Source organism: Acanthaster planci, linkage group LG02 (assembly GCF_054643075.1).
Source record: "Acanthaster planci isolate LZ-2023a linkage group LG02, COTS_SCS, whole genome shotgun sequence".
NCBI lineage: Eukaryota > Metazoa > Echinodermata > Asteroidea > Valvatida > Acanthasteridae > Acanthaster > Acanthaster planci.
In genome coordinates this window covers 29,790,347-29,805,619 of record NC_141778.1, presented here as the reverse complement: position 1 = coordinate 29,805,619, position 15,273 = coordinate 29,790,347, and the positions used below count along the sequence as shown (strand labels likewise).

Here is a 15,273-nt window from a genome sequence, read left to right as displayed (position 1 = left end):
TATGAAGTAACAAGAGCTCTTAACACAGCAAGTGCAAATATATACTTGTTAAGAAGTGCCCAGAACATGCAGTACCTCAGTGGCAGAAATTTCACTGCACACTCAACAGGTTCCAATCCAGGTAAATTTGCCCGAAAAGGATCATGATATTCCTTTCATCTTTCTGTTTTTATGGCCCTAATTTTGCAATTCATATCACTTTGAGCTGAAACATGAAACTGGACCCTCCGTGAGTCACCGCACGGCTTGTAATATATTCAAAATGAACTGATTCAGTAGCACTGACTGTCACAGCAATGATAAACGATACTTTTATTTACAATCATATACAATGTACAGATTCCATTCAAGTATACACAGCAAGTGCAAATATGTACTTTTACACATAAAGAGTACTTTCCAATGTAGTCTATGTTTTCTGTTGCAAAGCATAAGGTAGGGCAAACAAGGTCTAGGATTGTTTCTAGGAGCAGGTGTGGCTGTCCAGCAGAATGAGACAGCAGTGGATCTATGTATAGACTGGTTCCGCAACAAGAAGAAAAATGTCATCATTGCAAAAATTGAAAATGTATGAATTCTTGGAATTTAGTCCTCTCCTCTGCATGTGTAGGTCACATGTACATGTTACCACAAAGAAAACAATGTTTGTACTAAAACAAAAAACGAAATGGAAATTCCAATTTTGAAAATCTGGGGGAAAAAACCCCACCTCACAAAATAACGACACCGTTTTATACAAAAATCATCTTCTCAAATGGAAGAATGACAAAGACATCACCAGAACAGGTGGGTGTTACACCAGACACCCCACTTCCAAGCAGCAAAGACTTGGAAACCTGTAAAGACAGAGAGCACTGACAGAATGCATGTATTCCTGATAAAAAAAGTTGTACACAGTTTCTTTTGGCACTCGTTGAATGCTTTATTAGTTTGCTCTACTCTCTCTTGCCTAGAATGGACCACTTTTGCTAATGACTAAAGCACTCCCATGTAGGCTATACGCACTCCTATAACACTCCTAAGCAAATGTCAACGCAGAAAACTTTGGAGACTTTGGTCTGTATCCAAACCCGAAAATGCTCATTTTGTACACATTCAGTGGAAAATTGGTCACTTGTACTTCTTGCCAATCCCAATGCAGGACTTCTTAAACCCATCTGTGACTACAATGCATTTTAATGTCCACCGGTGAGTCCAGAAAACGACAGAGTGCTAACACGGTTTGACGCAGAAAAGTGTTAAATCTCTCCAGACCTGGTAGGCTTGGGAAGTGCTGTGACTGTGAGTAATACATGAAACATCTCACCTCATGAAGTCGTAATTTCAATATTGGGGTCAGACAACAAAGTGACCTCTCCATTTTTTACATGGGCCCTATAGCACCCCGACAGGATTTTGAAACATCACCAAGCTCTCTCCTTTGACCAGTTACAATGAAGCAGAATCCTGGCAAGCACAGGTGTTGCACAATGGACAGTGTTTGTTTCTAAATTGGAAGTGATGCCACAAGATTCGTTTTGGTGAAGAAAGGAGACTGATTTTCGGGGAGCTTGACTCTTTTTGGGTTTTTTTATGAGCCAGCTGAGTTGAAGAAGTCGATTAGGTTCTGGAGCTCATAGTTATCCAGAACCTCCAGGAGCTGAGGCACCTTGGTTTTGACGTTGGTTCCCTTGAACTTGAACTTGTCAATGAAGAGATCTGTAATCATTCCTGTTCAGACAAAAAAACTGCATGGTCAATTTAGCAGATTGAGTCTGGAGAAACTTGCTGGTCCAAACATTTGGGACACTTCCCAAATTATGTGTTTGCCAAATTATGGTGTGCTAAGCAAAGAGAACAAGTGCAGTGCTGGAATTGGGGTTTCACGACTTTTAAAATCCCGCTTAAGAGCACCCATTCAGACTGTTTCCATTAATTACATACCAAGTTTCTTTTCTGGTGTCAGAAGTGGGATAAAACATAATTAGCAGTAGCAGAACAGCAAATAAAAGCACCGTATATACTGTCACTGGAGATCCTAAGTTATCTACTCTGCATTAAGCTTGGGTTTCATAAAACCGTAAGGTTACATGGCAAGAAGTCTTACAGACAGGGAGGACTTATGTGGGAGTAATTCTTCAGAAAGACAGTTGGGGAAAATTTGGAGTATTCCCACATTCCTCAACTCAAACCAAACAAAACAACCAGCATACGAATTATTTCTTGCTTACCGTACAACCTCTCGAGGTGACATGGCTGCTTTTTGTACTCTGCCTGCAAAGTGTCGGCATCACCAAGAATCTGCCGGTATTCGGGGGACAAGAATTCTAGATCCCCCTCATGGATCTGTAACTCCTAAGAGAGAAAAGAAAATTGGAACAAAAATCTTTCATGTCAATTATAAATTACACCAGTTGACATGTCGTGCTTAAAATCCACAGTAATTTCAATGGCGTCAATCACTTCTGAAAAGTGTGTGTGGGGGGCACCACTTCCTGACAGGTGCCTTTTAAAAATGCAGCTCCTACATACGGGCAATTTTTTAATATCTTCGGTTTTCAAAAATCTTCAAAATTTCTTATTTTTTTTCCTGAACGCCTAAACCCCATCGAGTGACTGTCTGGCGGCTACTCTAATCTGACAGACAACATCTACTGACGCCCGAGTATTTCAGCCAGGCCTGGCGCCTGGTAAAAAGAGCCCAGATTGTGTGGTGTAAAGTTTCTTTTGTTCCCTGAAACTGGCACAGTACGCTGCTGTCATCTTTTCAACATGAGCCAGATTATCATACAGCAGTATGGTGTCGCTCATCACTGGAGTGCTGGAGCGCTTTTGTCCCCTGTGGTAATCCGCTCGCGCTGAATACCACAAACAGTTCTATAATCTTTCAAAACAATGACGGATTTCCTCCGCTATTGACGACGTACAAACTCAAGGTACCCGAATCCCAAGTTCCCCGGCAACATATGGTTGAGGGAGGGTCACTTTATATTTTGTACATTCGTAATGTTACTGATTACACCGGGTTTTGGGGGAGGGAGGATGGCTTTTTTTTCCCACATACCTTCAGAGCATCGATGAGCTGAACCTTCTTAGCCAGCAGGAGCTGGTACTCCAGCTTGGGGTGCAGCCTCCTCAGCGTGTCGGGCACCGACTCCTCCTGCACCTCGTAGCTGATGTTCAGGTTGATCTTGCGCTTGGTGGCCTCCTTGCTCAGGACGTCCTTCAGGATGGAGACGGTGGAGATGTTGTCCGACCGGAAGATGCCCTCTCCTTTCCTGTGACGTAATATTCATTTTGTTGTGATTTCTTCGTTTCTTTCCCTTTTTTTTTTACCCATAATAGGAAAATTATAAATTGGACCTGATGCAAGGTCAGATTGAAATGAAATTTGAAAGGAAAAATTGAGGGGAACTATTAAAGATGGAAAGAGAACATAAGCCGCAGCCTTGCATTCCGAAGTGGCTTTACCTGTACAGGCAGTCCAGCTGGGTGTCCAGGAACGTGGAGAGGAAGTGGAAGTTGATGGTGTCTCCTGGCGGGGTGCGTTCGGGGATCTCCGGCAGGCAGAAGCAGACCCAGGAGTGGATCTCAGCCAGGCTGAACTGACCGCTCAACTTCAGGGTGTTCATGGGCCTGCCAAAAATGTTTTAACAATGAGGTTGTTCCATCGCCAGGTGTTACGTACGAAAGTGTCCTGATTTTTTAACACTTCGACATTCCAAAACACCCGAGTTCTTATTCTACATTTCTTCTTTCACAAGGTAAATTTGAGTTTTTGAAAAACCCTTTGTTTAACCCCATTTGGAATGAGTTCAGTAGACTCGGTAATTGTGAAGTCTTAATCATGAGTATTGTGAGGAAAACCCTGTAAACGGTTTACAGATTTTAAGTTGGAAGGAAATGAACGCCGTGAAAACCTACAGCTTAATCTCACTGCAATTTGACAGATAATGTAAAGTTTACAGTGGAAAAGATTATATTTATGAGTTAAGTGACCCCGCAATCATTGTAAAATTGGTTAATGGGGGAATTATCCCACAATGCAAGGCAAAAACATGGAGGCTTAGATATTAGTAGAAGGACGCAAAGGGAAGTTAATGAAACTGTAAACAGCTCAGAAAAATCATAGCATGTAGGGGTAAATTAAGTCAACTCAAGTAGGTTATGTGAACTAAAAGCTAAATATGTGTGTGTGGATATCCGATGCTTTTGACAGTTCAAAATGGCTTTTACAAATCTGATTTATGCATGACCTTTTCACCCATTTGGATACCTCAAATGACCTGAGCGTTCATTAATATCACATATTGCCCACGCTCGCTCAAACCTTTGACGACATTAAAGGTAAGCACCCGGGAAGTCATTGAATGCACTGCCAATCTCAAAGATCACAGCTCTTAGTAACCTGTTTTAGCAAAGGTGGTCTGTTTAATTGCTTATCAAAATCCCGCACTTAGCATCTCAACAATTTAACGATTTTGAATTCATCAGTTCTGTCATGAATTTTCCCCTCACCTTGCGTCGTCCAGTACGTGTGTTCTCTGATGCAAGGACAGCGGTTTGATATGGTACTGTCTGACCTGGCAGGTCTTGGGCTGCAGCCTGGGGGTGATGTAGGCCTGCAGTACCCCATACTGACCCTCGATGGACCGCACCTTGAGCTCTAGACGAGTGGTGTTGGCTTGGCAGCGGTATGTGGCCAACAGAAAGTTGCCATTCTAAATAGGAGAGAACAAGAATGCAGAATCGTACAAGCTTTCTGGTGTACATTTCTCAGCGGAACAATTTTCACAAAATGGATTACATCCAAGGAAATTAATCTGAAGTGTTTCATCCATCAATCAGGTAACCAGCACAATTACGTTTCCATTTTTGTAAATTCGTAATTTCGTAACCCTATATTCTGATTAAATTTTCGATTGTTTAAAAGATTTCTAATTATGAATTGATATCACTTTTCATCGACTGAACTCTGAACCTCTCATCCCATTGAATTTTGCAATTTAGTAGCCTCGTTGTGGAGAATTTTGTGACTTTTTCTGCATTGATGTCTGCATTTGCATTTCAAATACTGCACTTTCAAAACTCTTTAGTACTTTTGCACATGCCTTTTGTGAAGGGCTGCCTTCTAAAGCGTTGCTTTTTCAAGATTTACAACCATCTGGCTATGAAGGCTGTTGTGACTTTTAGATTTTCAAAGTAATCAGACAGAAAAAGTAAAGGTTAAAGACAGCAACAGGACTGACTGTACATCCCTCAAGTTTGTCCTCCAAGTTTGATGTGGAATAATACCGTCCACAGGTAATTAACAGTTGAGGAGTACGCCGAAAGGCTGCAATTTATATCTGATCTGTGCACCTACTGACCTCTGTATCACAGGAGCTATAACTGACCACGGCCGAGTTCTTGTCCACGTCCAGCAGGTCGATGGGCACGTCGCTCTGCAGCAGCACGTTGTCAATGGCTACCTGCACCTCGATGCTGAGCGTGTAGCTGGCGTCGTCCCGGTTCAGTGAGAACCGGTCGTTGATGTTGAAGTAGGGCACGGCGGAGATGGCCTTGGTGTTCATGGCCGAGTAGTGGTACTTCTCCCGCTCCTGGATCACGCGACGCTGGAGACCCTCCAACTCAGCTCTGGTCAAGTATAACAAGCATTTGGAGTTTTAAAAGTCCTGACAAATTTTCTGACCGCAAGAAAATCTATGGGGCAGCGCGGACATCGGGGAGTTTCACAAAAATATGGGTAGCAACCACACCGCGGCCGGTGAAAACAACTGCAACGAGTGCGCGCGTACGCACAGATCAAAGAAAAGATTGTATAACCCGATCCTTGGACTGGATGGTGCCAAGATCGCTGTTTTAACCGGTGCAGCACTGCCCCATAGCCCTGAAAGACTGGCCTGACTTACTTGAGACTTGAAATCTTATTCTGGGTGTCCTGGCTGACCTTGACCTTGTCTCCTGGCCCCGCCTCTTTGAGGGGCGGTTCCGTGCTCAGCCCTTGGATCCAGCCTGAAACGAAACATCACAAACTTGTGCAAATCACACAAAGAACCAACACTGACGCACACTTCTTCAAATGAAGGCTAACTGCAGTTTAAAGGCATACCATTGTCTGTGTGATTGCAAGGTGTTGGCTTCGAGCGTGAGCGAACGAGGGCACCACACCACCCAGCATCAAGAGTTGACTAATGGGTACTGACCTGCGTAGGTACACGCTACCACCTCATCATAGCCCGGCGTGGCCACAGTTCCTCCCTGGATGGAGCTGATGCTCTCACTCAACGTCTGCAAGAAGGACAAACAGAGACTTGTACATCAACCGCAATGAGAAGTAGGCATGCAATTAGGGATTAAGAAAAAAGAAGGTATCGTTTAAGAAAATGTGTAACATGTGCGCAGGTACGGTGTCACCGCAAATGGCTTCTCCCCAGATTCATAAGATTCCCACAATTTCAATGCGACAAAATACCAGAACTTTGATTGTCATCCGCCTTTCCAATGGAAGTGTGAAATTTGGTAGTGTACTTTGAGATGAACAGAGAGTCATCAGCAGGTGTTATTTCCAACACCTTTTCAGTTCTAATGAAACCTGTAAGCTACATGTGTGTGTGTCACTTTCCATACTTGGGGATGCAGGAAAATCTTGTGTACGCAGAACTCTCAAATGACATCGTTCGAACATTGAATGACTACCTTCGTTGGAACAATCGTGTGATGCAAGAGCAAAGCACCATTCTGATCGGGAGTACGCTCTTTTTTTTTCCTTTTTAACCTGGGTGACACTCCTGCTGACCATGCGTTCTAGCGTATAGACGCGTTTACACTAGTAACACACTTGAATACGACCATTAATTTTGTTTTTATAGACAAAAATGAACTTTCTGTCATTGTTGACTGAAAGTGGAATTCTACGCTTTGTTTGTGAACAAAGCCCCTCTATGGTTTCCTTCCAATTTCAGCATGTCTGCTGATTTGCATAAAACTTTTACAGCCTACAGGGAAACAATGTTGAGGTAAAACATCTAAAGCCCATGTTTTGTGCAACAACATGTTTCAGGCACGCACCTGACTGAATCGCAAGACGGGCTCGTCTGATTCGTCGTAACCGTACACTTGGACGAGACCATCGTCTCTGCCCACCAACAGATCGGGGATTCCGTCGGCCGTGATGTCAAAGTTGTCCAGGCACAGCACACCCCCGTGGCGTTTCTCGTTTGGAACCTCCCACTTGTGATTTGGGGCCATTCTGTAGACGGAAAAAAATGAAAATTGAAAGATATTATATGTACTTTCCTATAAACGAAAATTTCAATACTAAAAACAAATGCCACTTCTAGCAGTTCACAATTAAAGAGCAATTCGTGGTGAATGAAAATCCCTTCTCCGGGGGGGGACGCCAATCCAACTTTACCCAAATGCATCTTGGGGAAAAAGTTGACATCATATAAAGACAGATCAGCCTCGTGAAGGCATGCTGAGACCAGGCACAAGCCTAATTGACCTTTCCCATGATATATGCAAATAAGGCAGGTGCATGCGCATTACTGCCACTGGTTGGCAAAGTTGCTTAAATCTATGACGTGACAATACAAATCGCCATGTGCTCGTCAATATTGCCGTTTTCTTATAGTTTGACATGAGTGCCAACCTTAAAGACAAGGAACTACTTTCCATCCTCAGAAAACTGAAAACTTTTTACTTAGTTTCGAGAAAAGCATGCTCAAGTATCGGGCAAAGGCTGTAATATGGTTTTGATTGACCGTCAATGCTCCAGGTTATGGTTACTAGCAGCTCGCCTACACTGCCAACAGTGTTGATGGGACGCGCTTGCCAACCAGTGGTAGCCCGCAGGCACCCATCTATTTTACCTATTTCATGGGAAAGGTCCATTACAGCAAGGTTTCTTGCTTAGGGACATAAAAATCTTTACAGAAAAGCCAGTGCAGTTGTACAAGCCTTGCACGGAGACGAGGTGATACGCTGGTGTCAGGTCTCGACACCTAAGTATAGTTTCCATCTTTTCCATATGCAACAAACCTTATTTTAGCTTCATTTTATTTTCACGCTGCCACCCTACCTGCCCAGCTGCACCAGTCCGATCTTGCCATCTGACGTGCCGTACAAAACCTCCTCGCCATCCTCACCTGCAAGTTAAGCGTGCGACGAAAACATTAATCGCAGCCGGTTATGGGAAACATATATCATTGGTCGTCACCACGAAAGAGAATGTTACAAGAATTTCCTGAAAATTCTGTCAGTCTTTGATTAGACAGACAGGATATGACACATCTTTCAAAATATGGTAAGATGGGGTCTTTTTCCAATGACATGATTTGTGTGCTGTCCCTTTTCCACATTACTATTGTCACTGATAAGAACTCTGCCAACAGTTGATCCTAGCCATAAGAATGGATTAAATGACACAGCAATTTATACAGCCATGGGTGGCACTCTCAGTGATCTCGAGAAAGTAGGCCATCCCGAAAAGTATGCCTCAGGCATTGTTAAACATTGCTTGGCTACGGCTGTTTAATCCCTTCACGGCGGGATTCTTTTAACCGTGACTGCTGGGCTGCGGTATGCCCAGTATGCAAAGCCCTATCCATAAATGTTGCATTGTTTTAGTAGCCATATCCACAATTTTCATAAAATGCCTCAATTTCAAATTTGTAACCGCTGTAGCAAATACCGTGTTGGTGCTGAAGTTCCTCAAAATAGTAACTTTTCAAAAGTAAGAACGTGCTGATGACGTAAGTGAAACCACCCCCCCTTCTGAAGTGGTACATACCTCCTTCATCGGCAAACAGACATAAGGTCTGCGGAGGGCCGGCCACCTCCACTTCATACAGCAGGTTGGACGCATCCAGCACCCGCAGGACCCTGTCTTGGCAGGCCAGGACGGGCGTGACCTCCTTCACCCTGCTCAGGGGCAGGCAAACGATGTCGTTGATGCGGTCGCTACAGAGGTAATAGTTCTCGTCCTTGCAGTCCACGTAATGGTTGAAGATGTAGTTGCCTCCCAGAAAGAGATGACTTCCGCACACCCACCTACAATTCAGGCAACAAAACATTCAGAATTATAAACATATTTGATGACGCAATTGGTTAAGAAATTCTCTGTGTTGAAATAAAAGGTTCGAAGAAAGGCTAAATAAACCATCAAGTTTCATGAGCACCCATTCGCAAGGACAATGGCGACCTTCAAAGTTGCTAAGGGTGGATGGCTTAGCCGGTAGAATAACAGTGCGGCAGTTTTCATTTTGTTCTTTAAATCACCTTGTTTGTCTTGTCTCTTTAAAAAACGGAGCATCGTGAACTGTTGGAACCTCTGCTTTGATATATATTAGTTTCACGAAATGTGAGAACTTAGTACCCATAAAACCTGTTATTCCGAGATTTTAATTTCGTAGTCTGTGGCAAAGTGCTATCTGATAGCATGCTGCACTGAAGGTGTGAGTTTATTTGACGTCTTTTAATGTGGGAAAAACCTAATGCTTTGACAAAATTTTCACGGAAAAGAATTACAGGAGTTAATGTGAAATGGACCAGATTGGTCGAAACTGTTAACACAGTGCATTCAAGAATTCAAACAAATTCCATGTCTATGGCTACGCCTAACCCAATGGCTGTGACTGGCAGTAGCACACGCATCTATGGGAGTGTCTGCAAGCCGCTTTAGCCACTGGCTTCCATTGACACGTGTTAGCTCTTGCCATAGCCACAACTTTAGGACATAGTCCGACTGTCAATCAACTACTATGCAAAGTCCGTGTCTTACATCGTCTTGATGCTCTCCGTCAAGTTGGTGTCAAAGCCCAGGAACTGTTTGCCCTTCTTGGTGAAGCCTTTGACCTCTGACCCTGAGGTCACAAAGACCTTGTCGGGAGGGGTGCCCAGGGCCCCGCCCAGCTCCAGCCGGTTGATCTTTGGGCCTGGTAGTGTCTTAAAAGCACTCTGGTAAAAAATACGGAATGTTTATTTTTAAGATAAGAATGGCAACATTTAGCCCGACAATAAAACTTAAAGTGGGACACTGGTCCCCCGTTTCCTACCGTGTAATTACAGATTTCAAAAAGAGAGGTTGGACACCAGCTTAGAGGTGACAACAATTACAACTGGTACCTATGAAGTATTGTCAGCCATTGTGCCTGGAATTTTGGACATCATTGTATGCACAAGAGAAATGCCCAACACTGGCATAAATATGAATTTTGCATTCCCATTGGTAGGGAAACTCAGCAGCACAGAGAAGTTCCTAAAACTCCTGAGTACATGTATATTAACCTTTCGTGTCTACACATTTTAGCAGCATGCAAGTCAAGTCATTCACAGGTCCCCTCAAAAGTACAGCCAAGGGAACAGTTGTACCCATCAGGGTGAAAGCAATGACAGAGTAATGCTTTTGTGACCATTCCTTTGCATTGCTTGTGACTTGGCAACGGATTGAGATGGTTTGTGATGGACCTGCAGGGTCTTGTTACGGACTCATCGACAACACTGCATTTTGCTTGGGAACTTTCCGACAGTGTACAATTAACCAATGGCACAGTGTACACAAAACAGTTACACTGAGCTTCATTCGAAGAAGGGTGAAAGTGACTTTTGTGATGGGGGGGCCTGGTCCCCTCACCCGCCACTTTTTGCAGATCCTATGACAGGGTGGGGCTCAATGGATCGGCCTATTAATGGATGATGTCTGATGGTCTAACAACTGTCCCCCTCCTAATTTGAAAATGGTTCCGCAACCGGTGTCTGAATTATCAATATTCTGCAAAAAGTAGGTATTTGATTTTGACCAATTCAAAGCAGTGATGCAATGGAGGAAGTTGTACAGGCCTTACGCTACGACTTACCACCGGTTCCCGTTTCTTTATGTTGAAGCACTGTAGGACACCAGTCTGGTCGGCTACAGCCACCCGCTGCGGTGCCTTAGCTTTCTTCTCAGGCAGGAGCCGCATGGTACGGGGAGTGGTGACCCCGACCTGACAAATGACACACCAACTAATAAACCAGAGATCAGCCAGAACTGATTTCGTGGGCATTTCGATCCAAACTGAATGGTGTCTCCCGTACTGGGAAACCTTTTTTATGCCAAATGACTTCTGCCTTGAAGTTGAATCTGAAAGATGGAGCGTGCTTTCGCCACCCAGACCAGAAATGCATTTCCATTCTAATCACCGTTTTGCCATTTTTGCGAATTAGGTTATGCCTAATTAGGTGACGTCATTGTTCCAACCAAGGCAAGAACCAAAGATTGGAGTTGGTTCATTCAGAGTCCAAATTGGCAGAAAATGAGTGGATGTTTTGGTCATATCTCCAACATAAATTTGTTGTTCCGTACAGTGAAGGGTGCTTTCTTCTAGGTGAAAAGTGAGCAGCAGTGGTGAGAAATATGCTACATATTGAGCAAAACTGACGTTTTGTCAACGATGTGATCTGCTTGTATTTTGTCTCTGTTGGATGGTGTAACCAGCTTGGGTTCTCCGTTTTTTCCCAGTGCCTCAAACATGTTTCTGGCAATCTTTGTGAATCAGAAACATATTTTTAGTTAGGGTTTACATAACCATGACATAACACACCTCCATGTTCTGTTGTAAATGTACTTTTTGTGGTAAGAGGTAACATAAAAGGCATCTTTCCAAGCTTTTAGACATTAGCAGTTTCAGAGGGTTTAACTCACATCAGACGGACCTTGATTCCTGCTGGATATAATATTGGTTCTAGTGTAGTTCAGGTCAACCATCAATGTGTGATAAACTCTATCCATGAGTAGACTGGTTTAGTGTCTAATTTGAAGGACAATGTGAACCTGATTGCCTACCTGGATATAATCTGCCCGATGCAGATTCAGTTCCATCATCTTGGCACGAGGTGATGGGCTACCAGACACTCAGAGATGTCAAAACGGGAAGCCACCAGCTACTTCCCAAGGTGTGCTGCTGGTCCAATTAATAAAGGTAAGGCTTCAAAATTAGAATTTTCGTCAAAAGAAATTGCACCCACGATGATAAGTGAGTGCGCCGGAATGTTCAATACGCCGACACGAAATTGCACATACGGATGTGTGTGGCTAAGGACGGAGTGATAGTCCGTGCCACGGTAGTGGGGCTACCATGTGTACAGAGCGGAAAATTTGAAGCCCCCCCAAAAACCCATTTCTTTTCATCGACTTGTGTTGATGGACAAATCTCAGCATGTTTTTTTATTCATGGAGAGAAAATTTACGTTCTCCAGTCTGAAATCACTCGTTAAAATAAATTTACTTACACTTTTCGCACGGTTGTTACAGACGCTGTCTTCCGACCGAAGAGAAATTTCGGTGGAATGCATAGCGCCCTCAATTGTCCGTGGTTGGTGATTCTGCCCTGCGCTAATACAGTGGCAGTGAGTAGGCATCGTCGCGCCGCTACTGACGATAGGCATTATCATCATCGCCCACGTTTGACTTTGCAGCGGTGCAAGACATACATGAAATTCGTGATGAAAGATATTTTTCGTGGGATGTCTTAAATAGCAATGATGATGTCGGATGAATAATTCCAAAGGGAAGCTTATACTCAGGTGCAATCGTCTATGAGAAAACTTATTTTTCGGTAGGCCTAGTGTTTGAGAGGAGCATCGCCACGGAGCATATAGCACTGGTTATGTCTGTTTCTTCAGAAATGTTCCTCGGGGGTGAGGTAATGAGGGATGCCAACATCAGTGTCATTACGAAGTCCCTTGACAAGTCCAGTCACGAGTCTCTTCGCTATGCCAGTCATAAGTAACAGGGTGAATGTTTTTGTCACAGCTCATTTGAACAGCTTGTGAATTGTCTTAAGACTGGATGACTTGTGATGGACTTACAGGGACTTGCAGGGACTTTTAATGGACTGGAATACAACACTAGTTGCGAGTCCACTGACTTTTGGAACAGAAATAAACAAAGGACAAAATATAATCAGCTCCTGAAGGATTGCCCAAAGGGAAAGAATTCTTGTTCTGTAGTTTTTTGGGGGTGATGATCCCCCTGCACTAAGTTCAAACATTGGCTGATAGCCATTTACAGTAGAGGGCAGATTATCTGTTTGTATGGTGATTGGCTGGAGATCGGTTGTCGGAATTGGTGCTATCGCGTGCACACACTCCTTCATTGGACTGGAACTGGACTAGATCACGTGACTTGTAAGGATTGAGATAAGATGTCAGCTTAAGTACCCCTGCATGATCAACAGCGAAAGTTTCCATCGTAGCGAGCCGTGGTAACTGCATATTATTGGTATTGATGATGTATCCTCCCTGGTGAATAGGCCTACGTATGCTACTATAATGTTACTGTGCAATCAAAGCCTCTGCATTCCTTCTTACTGTCACAAACGAGACCACATAATTTTTTTCTATAAGACCAGATTTTTTGCGCTGCTCAGAGACCTTCTGTGTCGAGCATATATTTTGGCTTTATCGAATTCCCGTTGAATGTCGTTTCGTAATGAACGAAACAATCTCCAGTCTTCCGGCTTATCAGTCTTTTTTTTTATCTTTTGACGCTTTTGTGTCTTATAATTCTAATTCTTTATGTAATAAGTCATGCAAGGACGATCCTCAGATTACCTATTTTCCAATTAATCAGTGTGTGTGCAGTAACAGTGTTGATGATAGCATCCCGCAGCAAGGTCCAGTTTTCATTTCCCAACTCCAAGCGCCATCTTCTGCTTGATTTCTATGAGATTTCAATTGGGCAGCATCCATATTGCCCCTATTGACTTCCTTTAAAATGCAAATTCCGGGTTTCTGTTTACAATGATAACAGCTTCGTAGTCACTCGTTTCTCGTATGGCTTTAGTATCTATAAAACAAGATGTTGGTGTCATCATCTGTAAGACCTTCCCAGTTATTTCTTGGTATATAGTCTTATAAGACTGGATCCAGGAATTCCTCTACAGACGATTCCACTGAGTTGTCCAAAGTGACGGCTAGTAGAGCACCGAATCACGAGTAACATCGGGGGTATCACAGGGTAGTGTCTTGGGCCAGGCTCCCTGTTCTTCTTAATTTTCACCAATGACCTATCCCTGATTCTCAAACAAGGCTGCTTGCTGACGACAGCGTGGCGCATTGCACCCTGAGGCACAACCATTCTTCAAAGAGATCTCAATGCTGTTCAACATTGATAAGGCTCAACGCCAAGAAGTATCAATTAGTTCTTTGAATTACCAAACATTACTTGCGTCACACACTGCTCATGGCAACTGATATCCTGCAAGAAGCCAGTCAGCAAAGTATACTTGGAGTTTATCTCGATCCTCATCTCACCTTTAATACCTGCGTGTGCACCATCCGAGCCAATTCTACCTTGGCTTTCTCGTCCCACAACCCCAGACATCGCAGTCATAAGGAAAAGGAAGCTGCCTACACCACCTTTATAGTGGAATATGCTTGCCAAGCATCATAGGATACCCACACGCAGCGGGACACAGAATAAGGTTGATCAGATTTATCGCAATGCAGCCCGCTTTGTTATGCGGGACTAGTATGAGCAGGGCAAGCAGTGTCTCTGCTAGTACAGGGATCTTAACGGGCCATCTCTACAGGACACAGTTGCCTGGTCACGATATACAAAATCACCGACAACTTAGTCGACATTGTTGGGAACCAGAGGGCACAATTCCCTTTTCGTTTCTCTCACGCACTCCTTCTTTCCACGCACTAGGCCTCCTCGGGACTGGAACAGATTTGCCGTAGACCCTCGCTCTCAAGGCCACATTGCATAAAAGGCGTGATTGTGATCTTAGAAAAATGCCATCGAATGCTGACAGCCGCAGCTCCACTGGCGTATGTGATAGTCAGGTCAGGCCAGTAATCATCTTGATGTCGTTAAGCCACTACTTGCTACAGATCTTCCTCTCTTGCGTTTTCCCTCAACCGCGGCTAGGATGATTGTTTTCTGTAGGCAGTGATGTCTGGTGGCATGGCTGAAGTATGTCAATTAGGCCTATTTGGCCATAGAGCCCGCCAAATTTTCCGAAACCCAAGCTCTTGGAGTACCCACTCCTTTGTTTTCTTCTCAGACCATGGTATCCTCAGGATACGTACATCGATAGCACCACAGAGCAGAGGAATCCAGTATTGTTCTACACCGTTTTCATAGTCCAGGATTCAGAGCCATTATGCCACAGCAAAGGCTGATGATTTTTACAGTCGAACGGACGATGGGAGTTGTCTTTCTCACAGTTTGGCCATGTTTTATCTACAATCAAGGCCATTGCTAGTCTGAGCTTTATCTCATGGGTGCATGTCACTTTTGACATT

At 43.8% G+C, this 15,273-nt stretch overlaps 1 protein-coding gene across 2 annotated transcripts; it reads right to left on the bottom strand.

Moving 5' to 3' along the window:
• Positions 1 to 286: 286 nt before the first annotated feature.
• Positions 287 to 12,316, bottom strand: bbs7 (Bardet-Biedl syndrome 7). Of its 2 annotated transcripts, none has more exons than XM_022231176.2 (15): positions 12,253 to 12,316; positions 11,807 to 11,921; positions 10,839 to 10,967; positions 9,764 to 9,939; positions 8,774 to 9,033; positions 8,063 to 8,129; positions 7,051 to 7,231; positions 6,186 to 6,270; positions 5,892 to 5,994; positions 5,349 to 5,616; positions 4,498 to 4,700; positions 3,451 to 3,615; positions 3,044 to 3,257; positions 2,211 to 2,334; positions 287 to 1,710 (listed from the first exon to the last, which is right to left on the bottom strand). In XM_022231176.2, exons 2-15 carry the CDS (start codon positions 11,843 to 11,845, stop codon positions 1,571 to 1,573), a joined length of 2,154 nt encoding a protein of 717 aa, XP_022086868.1. In that variant the 5' UTR covers positions 11,846 to 11,921; positions 12,253 to 12,316; the 3' UTR covers positions 287 to 1,570. The 2 variants fall into 2 exon arrangements, with proteins under 2 accessions (XP_022086868.1, XP_022086869.1); XM_022231177.2 differs by having other exon boundaries at positions 11,807 to 11,924; positions 12,253 to 12,289.
• Between the last annotated feature and the right edge of the window lie 2,957 nt (positions 12,317 to 15,273).